Source organism: Atta colombica, unplaced genomic scaffold (assembly GCF_001594045.1).
Source record: "Atta colombica isolate Treedump-2 unplaced genomic scaffold, Acol1.0 scaffold10, whole genome shotgun sequence".
Classification (NCBI taxonomy): Eukaryota; Metazoa; Arthropoda; class Insecta; order Hymenoptera; family Formicidae; genus Atta; species Atta colombica.
In genome coordinates, this window is record NW_017259184.1 from 557856 (window position 1) to 571722 (window position 13867).

General features: G+C 34.4%; 1 protein-coding gene across 2 annotated transcripts in view; it reads right to left on the bottom strand.

Moving 5' to 3' along the window:
- Positions 1-9490: 9490 nt before the first annotated feature.
- The window catches only part of LOC108684064 (DEAD-box ATP-dependent RNA helicase 20-like), an 11235-nt gene continuing 6858 nt past the window's right edge, over positions 9491-13867 (bottom strand). Inside the window, exons 2-4 of one of the 2 annotated variants that reach the window (XM_018188115.1) lie at positions 11558-12017; positions 10126-11157; positions 9491-10035 (exon numbers count right to left, since the gene is read on the bottom strand). In XM_018188115.1, the coding sequence (XP_018043604.1) occupies positions 9520-10035; positions 10126-11157; positions 11558-12017 (2008 nt within the window). In that variant the 3' untranslated portion in view covers positions 9491-9519. Of the gene's footprint in view, positions 11158-11557; positions 12018-13867 lie in introns of both variants that reach the window. The other variant, XM_018188105.1, reaches the window with a different exon arrangement.

Here is a 13867-nt window from a genome sequence, read left to right on the forward strand (position 1 = left end):
GTTCCGAGGTGCGCCGGCAAAGAGGATTAATAATCGCGATACTTTTTGAGAGCAACAGGTTACATCTTCGGCACATACTTTATTATTTTTTTTACTCTCCACCTCGCTTATCTCGTGGCGGTTCGATTCGATTATCTTATGTGGCTCGTTTTCCTCAGTTCGGCGGTCTTTACGTTTTAGTCGCTCGCTAATTACTAGAACAATGTAGGATAAGATGATGCAATTTCAAGCATTGTACAATTCTGAACAAAATAAGATTTGAATTAAATTTTCAAAATTCAACTTTGATCTTTTCCTCTTGGTACTTTTGGTGCCATAATCGCCATCTTTTGTCAGAGAGCCCCATCAAAATTGTATCTTGTAGTTAAAGTTCTATATTAATAAAAGTAGCGCATTTCTTTTAAAAAAAAATGCTGACAATTGCGTTTTTCTATTGACTGTTTCGATCGCCACTATAGATCTAATAGGTCTATCATTTAATAAATACTTAATATAATTAATAATTTTTTAATATGATACACGGTTATTAGATCCAATTTATATTAAGCGGACTTTTGCGTTACTTTTATTATAGAGTTTTACTTGTTTTTTTTTAAAAAAAGAAAGTCATCAAGTTATTATATTAAGATTTTCATTTCTTATAATATATAATTTTGACAGGCAACTAATCTGCAAGGTAACTTTGGTAAAAAATTGATTCGTTTCGGATCGTATATTAAACTTTTCATTGCTGTTAAAGTAAAGTTATAATTAGAGAGGTTTTATGTCTCGCAAAATAGAGAAAACATCTAATTACCTGTCACCTAATCTAATCCGTTTTGAGATATATTAGTGTAAATAGGGACGTATCGAATATTTAGTCCGTATCAATTTCATACGGATGCATATTAACCGATTTATGTCTATTTCTAAATCAATTTTAATCTTGGTTTAATTTACTCTTTATTCTTTTTTAGAAACCAGAAAAAAATGAAAAAATTAAATTAAATTAAATCAAGGTTAAAGTTAATCTACATTGGTAGAAATGGACATTAATGTAAATAGAAATGAAAAATTGGATTCAAAATTGGATTTTATTTCGTTCAGAATTGTTCCATGTTCGAAATTGTATCATTTTATCTTATTGCGAGTTCAGACGGGACGCGGTATAAACGAACGTAAAATCGAAACGCTGAAAGTTGAACAACTCGATCGTTCGTCCATTAGTCCGTTGGGTTTCGCGCAATGACGGGAATTGAAACGACCGTGATTGCCATTCATCAAGCTTACAAATGCCCTACAACTTAAGCGGCTTTATGTATTAAGTTAAAAAATATTATCTGTTGGATTGTAAAAGTACGTTTTAAAGTAAATGTACTACATTGCAGTCTCTTCCAAGACTTTAGGACTGTTTTCAAACGGATATAATCTATTATTCACATGTGAGGAAATCCATTCTTTCTCTCGCATCTTGAACGAGAGTTCCTTTCACTTGGATTTCATTAATTTTCATGAGTTTTTATTATTAATATAATTAATACAATGAATTTGATTCACACGTTTTTTAACTCATCGCTATATGCACGTGGAAAATTGCTGAACACTTCGGACTTAAATACTGTTTCGCTAACGAATTAAAGGAGAGAGTAGGGGCATTTTTTTTTAAATAAAACATTTAAAACGTCTGGAATTATACATATAATGCATTACCTTGTAATGCGTTTCCTCCTTAGAACACCCTAGACGCAAATGAAGATTCCATATAATACGAAAAACTACGGAGATATAAGATAACTTCAAAGAAAGAAAGGAAGAATCTTATAGTCTCTATACGATTATAAAGTATTTGAAGATCGCAAATATTTTTTTAACAAAGTGGATAATATGAACAATCGAAACTAATAATAACAATATGACCATTTGGGACGGAAAATCACACGAAATGTTTAAATAAACTATTAACAGTATTTCGTCGTTATACAACACAGCGCATGTGTGCGGTCGGTGATAAAAAGATCGCAACATTTTTCCCCCTTTATAACAATTATAAGCGAATGGATGATCTGACGATTCTTCTTTATGTTTATTCCGACACCGCTAAGACCGCAAGTCTATACAACTGATAATTTTGGTGCATGGTGAGATTGATTGAAAGAAAAAAAAATATCGCAACCCTTTCGTCGTTGATCGACACATGTCTAGGTGAAATATGAAGGAATGAGAGGGAAGGGAGGGAGAGGGTTATTAAATTCATATACAAGCTGGCGAGATTCAGTCTTTGTGTGTAAAAAAAGAATAGCTTCTATAATATTACGATATTTATGATATTTATGCTTGCGATTAATTAAAATGTTTATTTACGTGATATCACAGTGTTTATCACGAAGAAGAAGAAAAGAAGTAGAGGAGGATATTCTCCTGAACTACGATTGTATACTGATTCTGTTCCATCGCAGAAATCAATTACCGATTCTCGGCTCTATGATAAGGGGTTCGTCGATCACTGATATCACACCAATTCAATGGATAGTTCTGAATAAGATGTGAGCAATCAAGAAAAATTCAAACAACATGGCGATCTAATCTGCTATCCACAATGCTCGAGAATTCATAACTCAAATTCAGTTCTGATTTAAATGGAAACAAAACGAAAAATTCAACAAACAGAAAACATAAATCGCATATCAGCAAAATATATGGGATTATATTTATCCTGAGATTATCTAAATTATTTTGGAATACACTCAATGATGATTGTGGAGAATAATTTCAATCTCAAAATATAAATGCGTGTATTTTATTAATACATGCAAGACTAAGTTAAAATTCCACTAACTTAACCGCTTGAATGTATAACTTAAATTTAAATTAACAGTGCGATTGCTAAAAGACTAAATATTAAATATCAAGAGTAATATTTATTATGATAATGATAATGTAGGATAAACATTGTGTAGTCGCAAGCACCAAACATTCATGGAATTATGATCGCACGAAGATATGATAAGAAACTGTCTTGAAAAACTTCTTGGCCCCTTAATAAAAGCCATTTTTTATTTGATATTATCATTACACCTCAAAAAATATATATAAATTAACTCTTATAACCCACTTTAACCCTTTAATTAAATTGAAAATTTTCATTGTAAAGATTTAAGAAATCTTACTTCACAATTTTTATTTGGAATACAATTGCAGTTAATAAAAATATATGCGAACGCTCTAACTCAATAATAGTTAATTAATAATTACTTATTAGATTATATAAAAAGTATTTCTGAGAATTTGGAGATCTAAAAAGATTTGACCATTTCCTTGTTCGGAAAACTGAAAAATTTTGAAACAGTGATATATTACTTGGTATAAAGTTGTTAATTTTTATTTATATTGTTAACAAAATGATGCGTATATTATTCACAACAATGTCAATATTATTAATCTTATAGCAGAATTTGAAATGATGTAGGACTATATTACCGATCTCAAATGTGTTAAGTAATTTCAAACTTACTGTAACGAATCCCTGTCTTCCCTGTTCGCACATAGCCACGATTTTAAGTGGTGTGATAAGCTTCGATCATTTGGAAGCCAGGGTCTTGCACCTACATATTGAAACTGTAGTGCACATCGATTAATCTTATAGCAATGTTATCGTCTTGTTATCTTTTCATTGGAAAAAAACTTTTTACACAGTCTAATCAGATATATCAACTATAGCTCATCGTTATATTGTTTATTCTAGGAAAGTGAGAGAAAAGTGCGCTCGGTGTCGTTTCCCTTTTCTTTCCTGTTAGCTAAATAGATATCGACGATCCTGCATTAAGCATCATTAAGACCCGATGACTGATACCGCGTATAAAACTGATGAGATACATTCCTTACTTTAATCATGATGCATAATAGGTAAGAGCTAGAAATATGCTACGTCTTACATATCACAGAGCTACGCGTACACCCGCTATCTAACATTGTTATTTCATTAAAAATGCTATTTTATTTAAAGACAAGCAGGAAGAAAGGAAAAGAAAAAATATTAAAAAGACAATTTTTAAATGCTTAATAATATAATCATAAAATAATATTAAATATATTATATAATAATACAATATTATATAATAATACAACATAATTATATAAAATATAAATTATATAATAAATTATATAAATTATATAACATATTATATAAAACATATTATATAAAAATATAATCGAAATAATTATTATGCAGCAAAATGTAAATAACTTTTTAGAACAAAATAAAATGCAGATACCATAAGTTAATAATGACTGTTCCAATATTGATGGTCTTTCATCGATTAAACATTAATTAATTAATTAATATTAATATCGGTCAATTAATTTTATATTAAATTAGATTGTATTATTTCTTTCCGATCATTCCAAAATTGTCGCAATTTGATAGCGGGCATACGCAATGCGCGAGAGTATTCAGTATTTTTTCATGCTCGCAACACATACGTTTTTCCTATTATTATATCACTATTCGTCGACGTACGCAGTCAGATTGACAAAGTAGGCGCGTCGAGCTCAATATTCGTCGATCAAAAATCCTAGAATCCAAGGATCCTTCAATTCGAAGATTCAGCGATCAAAGAAATCGAAGCAAACAAATCTAATCTTCCAGGGATAAAACCACATAACGTGTCCTTTTCAGAAACACCTTTTTGAGGAGGGAGAACAGAAGAGCAAGCATTAAAATGATGAAATCTGCCACAGTTGTTAAGTACTTATGTTCTGCAACAAGAAGTAAGATTTTAAGAATCCAAAAAAATGAAGAGATTTTAAAGCAATTTTAATCGCATTCCTAAAGCTCAAAATCTCCTATAATTCCAAAAAGATGCTAGACTCATGAAATCTCAAATTTCCGAAGTTATTCCAAGGTGTCGCAACTCGAAACTTTTCTTGTTCTGAAACTCTTTGATCTTTGAGAGCTTTAACATTCCTATCAGAATTTCGTTCGGATAATTTTCGGTATCAAAATACTGATACTTTTCAATTCCAGATCTTCGAGGAATTAAGGAATCTTAACAAAACTAAGATTTGGAGCATTAAAAGATTCAGCAACTTTAACAATCCTGTGTTTTTTACTTTGTTCTTAAGATCCATCCGCTAAACAAGAACAAAGCTGAGATATTAGCAATCCAGAAATATGAACCTTCAAAAATGCAAGGATCCAAGAACACGAGCATCCCGATCCAGGAACCACGAATATATCCCATTTCGTTGAACATTATTGACTATCGTTCTTTTTTTTTTTCATAAAAAACACCAGAGATTTTACGACAATTAACGATGTCCGAAATCAATCCACGGATCATATTCGAGTACGTACCTAGAGTACGCGAATCTAAACGAGTCGATTGGGATTTTTCTGTAAATTGGGACTTTCGCGTCCCAGTATTTCGTACACTGTGTGTGCGTGACGAGTTGTTAATTATTTTATAAAAGCGAGTCTCGCGAGTGAATAATCGCCACGCGGCAACAATTAACAATCATTAATTAATAGCGTTCCTGCGCGAGAGCGTTCCTACATTTATTTACCGATATCGATTCTCTGGCCTGTTCAGAAAGTTTGAATGAAAAGAGCAAAATCTTTAACTGATTGAGATTAGTAGAAATATTCAGAAAGAAATGAAACTTAAGGAAACAAAAAGTCTAAAGATAAGATAATTAATAATAGTTATTAAAACGGTATGATTAGCTATTATATTAGTTTGTTATTAAGAAACAAAGTCAATGAAATAAATGCTCTTTAAGAAATTAATGAAATCTTATACTAGCTGTCTTTCTTTCTAACTGAGACCAGAGAATTATCTTCTCTTTTTCTTTCATTTTTTTAAAATCATTGTCTCTTTCTATTTCTTTCTCGATAATTACATGATATACGGTGGTATGTGCAGAGTAATCTGGAGGCTCGCAAAATTGCTACACGCTGCTAATAAAATATATCATATGCCCCAACAGCGTGCGCCAATCTCGTTAGTTTAATAATTATTAATCGGGCATGCTGATCAAAAAACGTCCTCCGATACCACAAAGGGTTGCTTCAGAATACAACAATATGTTATATCCTTAATTCATTATGCGTAAGATGATTCAGCTTTCAACCAGTATCGTCTGACTCCGCGAAACAATAGGTTCTTCAGGCTCTGAATTACAAATTCGAACATTTTAGCTTGTTTTTGTCCAAGGAAAAAGTTACACTCAAAAATTCAAAATAAAAAGAACAAAAGTTTTAGAATTAGAACTTCTAATCTCAGGACTCAAGAATCCTGAATTTTGAAGAACATAATGCTCCAAGAAACATAAGCTCGAAACTTAAAATTCTTTAAGTCCGCCCAATCATGAAATCAAGTAAGGGAAACGAAGTAAGTTACTGGTTGAAGGATGAAGCATTAGCAAAAAGTAGCATAAACATTATTGTTCGGAGTGATAGGAGGTGACGCGGCGCAGTAATTTGGTTGCTTGTAACTAAAATAGCAGGTACAACTGAATTTGGGGATTAGTTTCGATGGCGGCCATCCTGCGCGAACGGTGCGCAGAGACAAGACCACTCAGTGGCCAATTGCATAAACATCAAACAACAATGTATCATATAATTATTCGTTGGTTCAACAACAAATCACTTTCGATATATATATAAAAATAAGGTATCAAACTTTGCATCGAGGTACACAGCCATCTTGACTACGTGCTTAATTTACGTTGTCCTCTAAAAGCCATCTGCATGTCTTCAAGGATCCAGCGTTCAAACTTTGCCAGAGGTCTCTGGATTCTGAACTTCGACCGGAGTCGAAGAAGTTAAATACTTAATATTTGCAGAGGACACTCAAAAATTGGAATTCACGAACTTAGGTTAGAAGGACGAAGGATATATCAGAGTTCAAGAATGTAGTGGTATCCGAGAAAAAGATCTCTAAGTAGAATAAGTAGAATACATTTTAGAATATGTTCTATACATAGAGAAAAGTCTCTATAAATATATTAGAATGTATCTTGAAATGTATGAGAAAAATTCCAAATGTATTAGAATATCTAAGACTTGAATTAGAATTTTAGGGCAAGAATCTTCTGGAGTGAAGAACTCCGGAGAAAATCAATGGTCTGAGAATTTTTAGAAGTTAAAATTTGTCATTCGAGTCCAATGTAACAATATTTAGAACTCGAAACATTCAAGATCAAAGTTCTGTGGACTCAGAAGTCCTATATAAGTTCCAGATATCCGGAAGCCATTGATGATTCAGACTTTTAAGAATCCAGAGATCTCAAAGCTCGTTTGAATTTTTATAAGATCATCGGAGCATGAGATACTTATTTTTAACGCTACGATTAGTTGTATCGGGGAGAGAGAGAGAGAGAGAGAGAGAGAGAGAGAGAGAGAGAGAAATAGAGTGTCCAAGATTGGTTTAGTTCCTGTAAGTGAAGCTGTTTTATAGATAAATAGACATTCTTAGCTTGTTCTAATTTGTCTTTCTCTCTCTGTCTTATTTCTTTGCTTCGTTTCTCTCTTTTTCTTTTGTAATTTCCCGTTCCCGAAACAAAGGGCACGACAATTTGTTCGTTATGCCAGAGCACATAAAAAACGGCTTAATTTTTATGCAAAAGGCCTTACAAATTTCCTTCCTATTAGAGCATATCGCGCGTTTTTATTTCCTGGGTATTTTTTCTGCGTATGTGTAATCACGCGAACTATATATAAATAAATTATAAATTAGTAGATCTGATATATAGTCTTAATCCACCCCCTTCTATATGTTTCGTGCATTTCGGAAAAAAGCATTTATAATGTTGCTACAATAATACTCGCATAAGAGGATTATTATTTATTCTCAGTTATAGAGTAGAGGGATTCGTGAACCATCAACACGATGGTTAACATCTAGAATCGATATTATAACGTGTACGCTCTGTTAACGTTGCTAATACTACATATAGAATTTGAAAAACTGAAATGTGCCGATCAATGCATTTCTTAATTAATACATTAATTATTTCTGCCAATTTAACAATTTAAATCCATTTAATTCGTCAAGCTTCTTAAGTAAAAAAGAGAACAACAAAAAATAGATGTTTATATACATGCCATAAATAAAATAATTAATATAAAATAATCTCATGTGATTTATATAAATAAACAATTTAGTACATACATTTATAAAGTAATAACTTTTTCAATTTAATAATTTTTATATTTTTTTTATATACATTTTTTATGCTTTTAATAATTCGATATCAAATAAAAAAAAATGCCAAATTTTTGGAAGTGAGATTTGAAAGTTTGCCTATGTAATTGCGACAATTATTTTATAATTTAATACAATAACAAAAGCAATAACACACCCTATATTCAATCTCGAGTTTCTTGTGCGCTTCCAAGTTTTGGCAGTGACGCGAGTTATCATGCGTCTTAATATCTCAACATTGAACTCAAATTGTTAAATCGACTGGGCACTATTCCAGAAAAAATAAATGAAAAAGAAAATGAGAATAAGTATTACATTAAAAATAATATGATAGACTGCCGACATTAAGGTGTCGGTGTTAACGGGAAATAAAAAATCAAGGTTGTTATTTCATTCAAACAAAAGGCACGTTTTTATACTCGAATCTTTTTCGAGTTAAAAAAAAGAGTATAAAAAAGTCTAGATAATTTCTTTTATTAACAAAGTTAATTTCTTCTTAGAAGGTGTTAAAATTTCCAAAGCATAAATCCTGAGATTGCAATTGTTTGAAGCGCTGTGCGCGAATGTAACTCAGAAAATATAGCAAATTACAAAATAAAACTTTGCTTCTAAGCTGTGTTCGGAGAGCGCGCTTTATAAGTCTTTATGTGTATAATCTCCACATGCCAAGAATGTACTGGCTCAAAAAGATGCAAAACCATGAGTTTAGAGCATCATTTTCATCAATAATGCTAATCATTAAGAGATTATATCGTGTTCATATTTGAACACAGATTTGTAAAGATAAAATCATTGAAAAGTAAAATCATTCAAAGATTGATCTTCATATGTACATTCTTATGCGCGCATTTTATTTTATCATATTCAAGAGTGTGATCACATCTGTGTTGTAAAAATAAAAATTTGCGTTTTACTACGTTCTTGCTTAGAGCGTGGAATTTTTAAATTTAAAAAATTCTACACTCTCTTCTTTTGCATACAGTTCTTGATGCTCGCAAACTTGCACGCGTCTTGTTTACAAGTACATATTAATTACAATATTGCCTTTTAACAGAGAAGATGAAGGGATAGGATTGTAGATGTAAAGATCACTCATCAGCACTGTTGCATGATTCCATCCTTTATGTTCATTGTTTTGAACAATAAAGATAGAATGACACAATAGTAATGATACGCGCGCTCTCGGAACGCAGCCTTAATTTATCTTTATCGACAGTCTATCATAATAAATTGGATTCATTATTCAACGTAAGAGCGATTGAATAAAGCCCGATAGGCGGGACATACTTACTTTTCATTTAGCCCGTACCCCGATGGTCTTGCATCGTGGAAGGCGTCACTGCTGCACCGGCGTGGGTGGATACGGATAGCCGTACGGCGGCACTGCCTGAAACTGGCCGTAGCCCATCGATTGGTATGCGCAGGCACCAGCGTTGGGCGGCGGTCGGTTGGTCTGGAAAAACTTGTTGTTCACAAGATTTTGAATCCCAGAGTCCGCGTGTCCACTAGACGGCATCATGAACGGCGGCGGCATTGAGTAAACATTGGGCCCGCTCTGATTGCCGCTGAAGCCATTCTGCCTATTTTGGAAACGATTACCCTGGTATCCAGTCCTGCCTTGGTATCTGGGCGCACTAGTAGCGCCCTGATGTGTAGGTTGACATGTGTTGTTAGTCGCCTGGTAGCTGTTCTGATAGCCAGTAATGGATTGTCGTTGCTGGTGCTGCTGCTGATAGGAATGTTGTGGTTGATAATTGTTCTGCCGATTAACTTGATAGCCATTGTTGCGCTGATGACCACGTGCCACGGTTTTCTCCTGAACCATTTGGTTGTGATGTTGTTGTTGATTCGCCTGCAACATATGCTGCCAATTGTTTATTGTCGGGCTAATGTTGTTTCTAGGACTTCCGTGAGAAATGTTATCCTTGTTGCCTCCACGTACGTGGCTCCACCGTTGCCGTCCCTTGCCGTATTGATTCCTGACAGAATTCGCCATGTCCGCCAATTGTGGGTTTATAGCTTGACCGGCCTCCTCTAGCACTGCGATCAACTCCTTCGCCTGTCTTGCATTATTCGGTGTGAAGTAAGCATAGGCAGTGCCTGCGCTCTGGCAGCGACCGGTTCTGCCGATCCTGTGGATGTAGTCCTCGGAGCTGTTGGGGTAATCAAAGTTGATAACGTACTTTACGTCCTCGACATCCAAGCCGCGTGCTGCTACATCTGTCGCGACCAAGATCATAGTTTTCCCGTTGCGAAATTCCGATAGAACGTAATCGCGCTCCGGCTGTGATTTGTCGCCGTGGATTGAGATTGCAGACCAGCCTTCCCGTTTAATTGTCTTCGTTATATCGTCCACCTTCTTCTTCGTTTCCACGAAAATGATCATTTTGCTGCCGCGTTCGGTCCCAATTTCGCGTAACAATTGTGATAGTTTCATTTCCTTCTCATGTTCTTGGCAGATCTCAACAATCTGCCGAATGTTGTGATTGGCCGCCAAAGTCAAGGACCCGATATTAATCTGGATATAATCACTGAGAAAATCCTCGGCGAGCGCTTGCACTTCTTTGGGCCAAGTGGCGGACCACATGAGAACTTGCCGATCAGGTCGAATCTGCTCGATGATTTTGCGTATCTGTGGTTCGAAACCCATATCCAGCATTCGATCAGCCTCATCCAAAACCAGATATGTGCACCTGCGCAGATTTGTGGTACCTTTCTCGAGGAAATCGATCAGTCTACCAGGTGTTGCGATACAGATCTCCACACCGCGTTCAAGATCACGAGCTTGAGGCCCCTTCGGCGAGCCGCCGAAGATGCAGGTGTTGCGAATGCATGAGGACGAGCCGAAATCACGTGCAACAGTTTGGATTTGTTGAGCCAATTCGCGCGTGGGAGCGAGAATCAGAACAATTGGTCCGTCACCTCGACTGAGACGAGGCTGATGATTGATGTGCACCGTCGCCGGAAGGATATACTAAAATGAAAAAAAAAAAAAAAACAATGAAAATAAACAAATATGCATCTAAAAAATGCATCTAAAAATCTGCATCTGCGCTTTTTGTTAAAATATTTGATGTTTTGATTATTTACATTGAGTGCATTTATAATGACAATCGCTCACTAATCGCTCAGTGATTCCTGCACTCTTTGAACTACTGCACACAATACAATAAGTTGAAGTGAAACAAGTATACGTTTGCACAATGTGTACCAGTTTAGAGAATGTAGGAATAAAGACCAGACCTAAAGTTTTCTATCTACACCTTTCTTGATTAATTAAACGATTGAGTAACCGATTCTGAATAGTTTTACTCAAATTATGTTATATCAATTTTTACAATTTAATTAATTCAATTAATCGATGTTATACTTACAGCCAAAGTTTTCCCGGAACCAGTTTGAGCAATTCCGACTAAATCTCGTCCGCTGAGTGCAATTGGCCAGCCCTGAGCTTGAATTGCAGTGGGTTCGGCAAAACCTTGCTTCCTGATCTCTTCCATCACGTAATCTGGAAAGTTGCTTTCTTCGAAGGCTTGAATGGGAGAAGGCGTATTGTTGCCTTTAACAGTAATCTCCTTGCCCGCATGATACTTGCTGATCTCGTCAGGTGTTCGGTTCAAGATGTTAACGTGAGGAACGTACAAATTCTTCGTTATCTTGGGCAAATTTGCCAAATCCCAACTAGGCTTCTTCAGTAAATCGCCCGGAGTCTTCTTGTGATTTTGTTGCTTCTTTGTGCCAAACTCTTTTTGACTCTGTTGTTGACTGTTCCAATAAGTTCCGCCAACCCCTCCATTACGGTTGCCATGATCTCGATTTCCTCTAGATCTGTAACTAAGAATTAAAACCTTCATCAAAAAGCAGTACATAAAAAAAATCTTTTTAGATTAACTTATTATTTAAATCATTTCTCGTACAAATATCTTTTTATTTGTTCAACTGATTAACACTGATTCTACAACTCAGGAGTGCGCTCTAAAACATAACATTACAATAAGTAAAACTCTATAATTAGACTAAACTTTAGAATTTATATACGGAAGGAAGATAAAATGAAGCTTACAGGACTAGAATGTTAAACTTAAGCTTTAAGTATAAAAAAAATTGATCAATCATGGTCCATTCTTCTTTTCATATTTGACTGTGGCTGCGTTCGATTTGAATGTTCACACGCTTTAAACGTTTATAATTATTGTGATATTTCGTGCTAGTTATTTTATCATTTTAGTTTTAGTTACTAGAGCGTGACGCGCTCTTCTCTCCCCAATTTCGTTCACTGGATATATAATATTTATTTCCTGTTCTCTATTGTAACGAACTATGTACCCCTGCACGTGCATTCTTGTATAAATTTTTTGTATTTGATAATCTGAACACTAAACATTCGGATCTTAATTTATTTCTGAAAACATTACAATTATTATTCTGTCTTTATAGTTCATTAGACATAAAATAAAGATAGAAGTGCTGAAAGTGCTGAATTTCTTATGGCTTAAGATTTAAATATTGCTGGTATTACCCCGGATCTACAATCTAGATTTTTAAATCTTAAGCCATAAGAAATGAATTATAGGCATGGTTTAAATCGAGGATTTAATCCGGATCAGAATGTAAGAACCAACCAACTACAGTCGAGCGACAGGGGAACTGTTGATTGGTTTCTATATTCTGATCTGGCTTAACCCTCAGTGGAAACTAGAGGTTGAGGCACGCGTCGCGTGCTCCAACATGTTGTAATATGCTCCTACCAGCATAATAGCTCTTATTCATTTCAACGCGCTTGATACAGTAGGAGCTGTGGTAGGAGTATATTGGAGCATGTTGGAGTTTGCGATGCGAATAAATCTTAGGCCAATTATTCTCCTCGTATTCGACTGTAATTGATCAATTTCTTACAGCTTAAAGCTTAAAACACTTATTATGTAGATGGGAATCGATTCTGTATCTTGAAACGAGGTGAAAATTACAAAAGTGAGCGAATTTATTAGAATACTGATAATTTCAACACCTAACAAATTTGCTTTACTTTTGTAATTTTCATCTTGTTTGAAGATACAGAATCGACTCCCTAGACTTGTTTGTCGTACGACAAAGATTTTAAGTTCATTGACTGACTATAGAATGGAGAGATCTAATTTTTTTTCTTGTGTTTTCTAATCAAGACTTGAAATACTTGAAAAAAAAATGATTTATCGTACGATAAATTTAATATTAGGGTGAAATCACACGATATGGAAATCAGCATGCGAGATAGAGGATACGTGATTCGAACAGTCAATCGGCTCTCTTCCGCATTTTTCTATTCCACATGTCTTTATCACGATAAGGCTTATTCTATAATAAAGTCATAAGCGGTAAGTTGTAAGAAATTAACCAATTATAGTCGATTATTCTTCTCACACTTAACTGCAATTGGCCAATTTCTTATGGCTTACAATTTGCGACTCTATTGTAGAACAGGCATAAGACCGTTATTTCATTTGCACGTTTATGTCATACGACAAATTTTTCAAGGCTATTGATTGGTTACAAGATAGAGAGATCCAAGAACCTCTCTATCCTATGTACATTTGTCGACGAAAACGCACAAATGAAATAGCGGCCTAAGGTTATCGATCAGGGTATCATATAACTTTTTCTCTAGAAAACGGAACATGAAAAATTTTTATGTATATATATATATA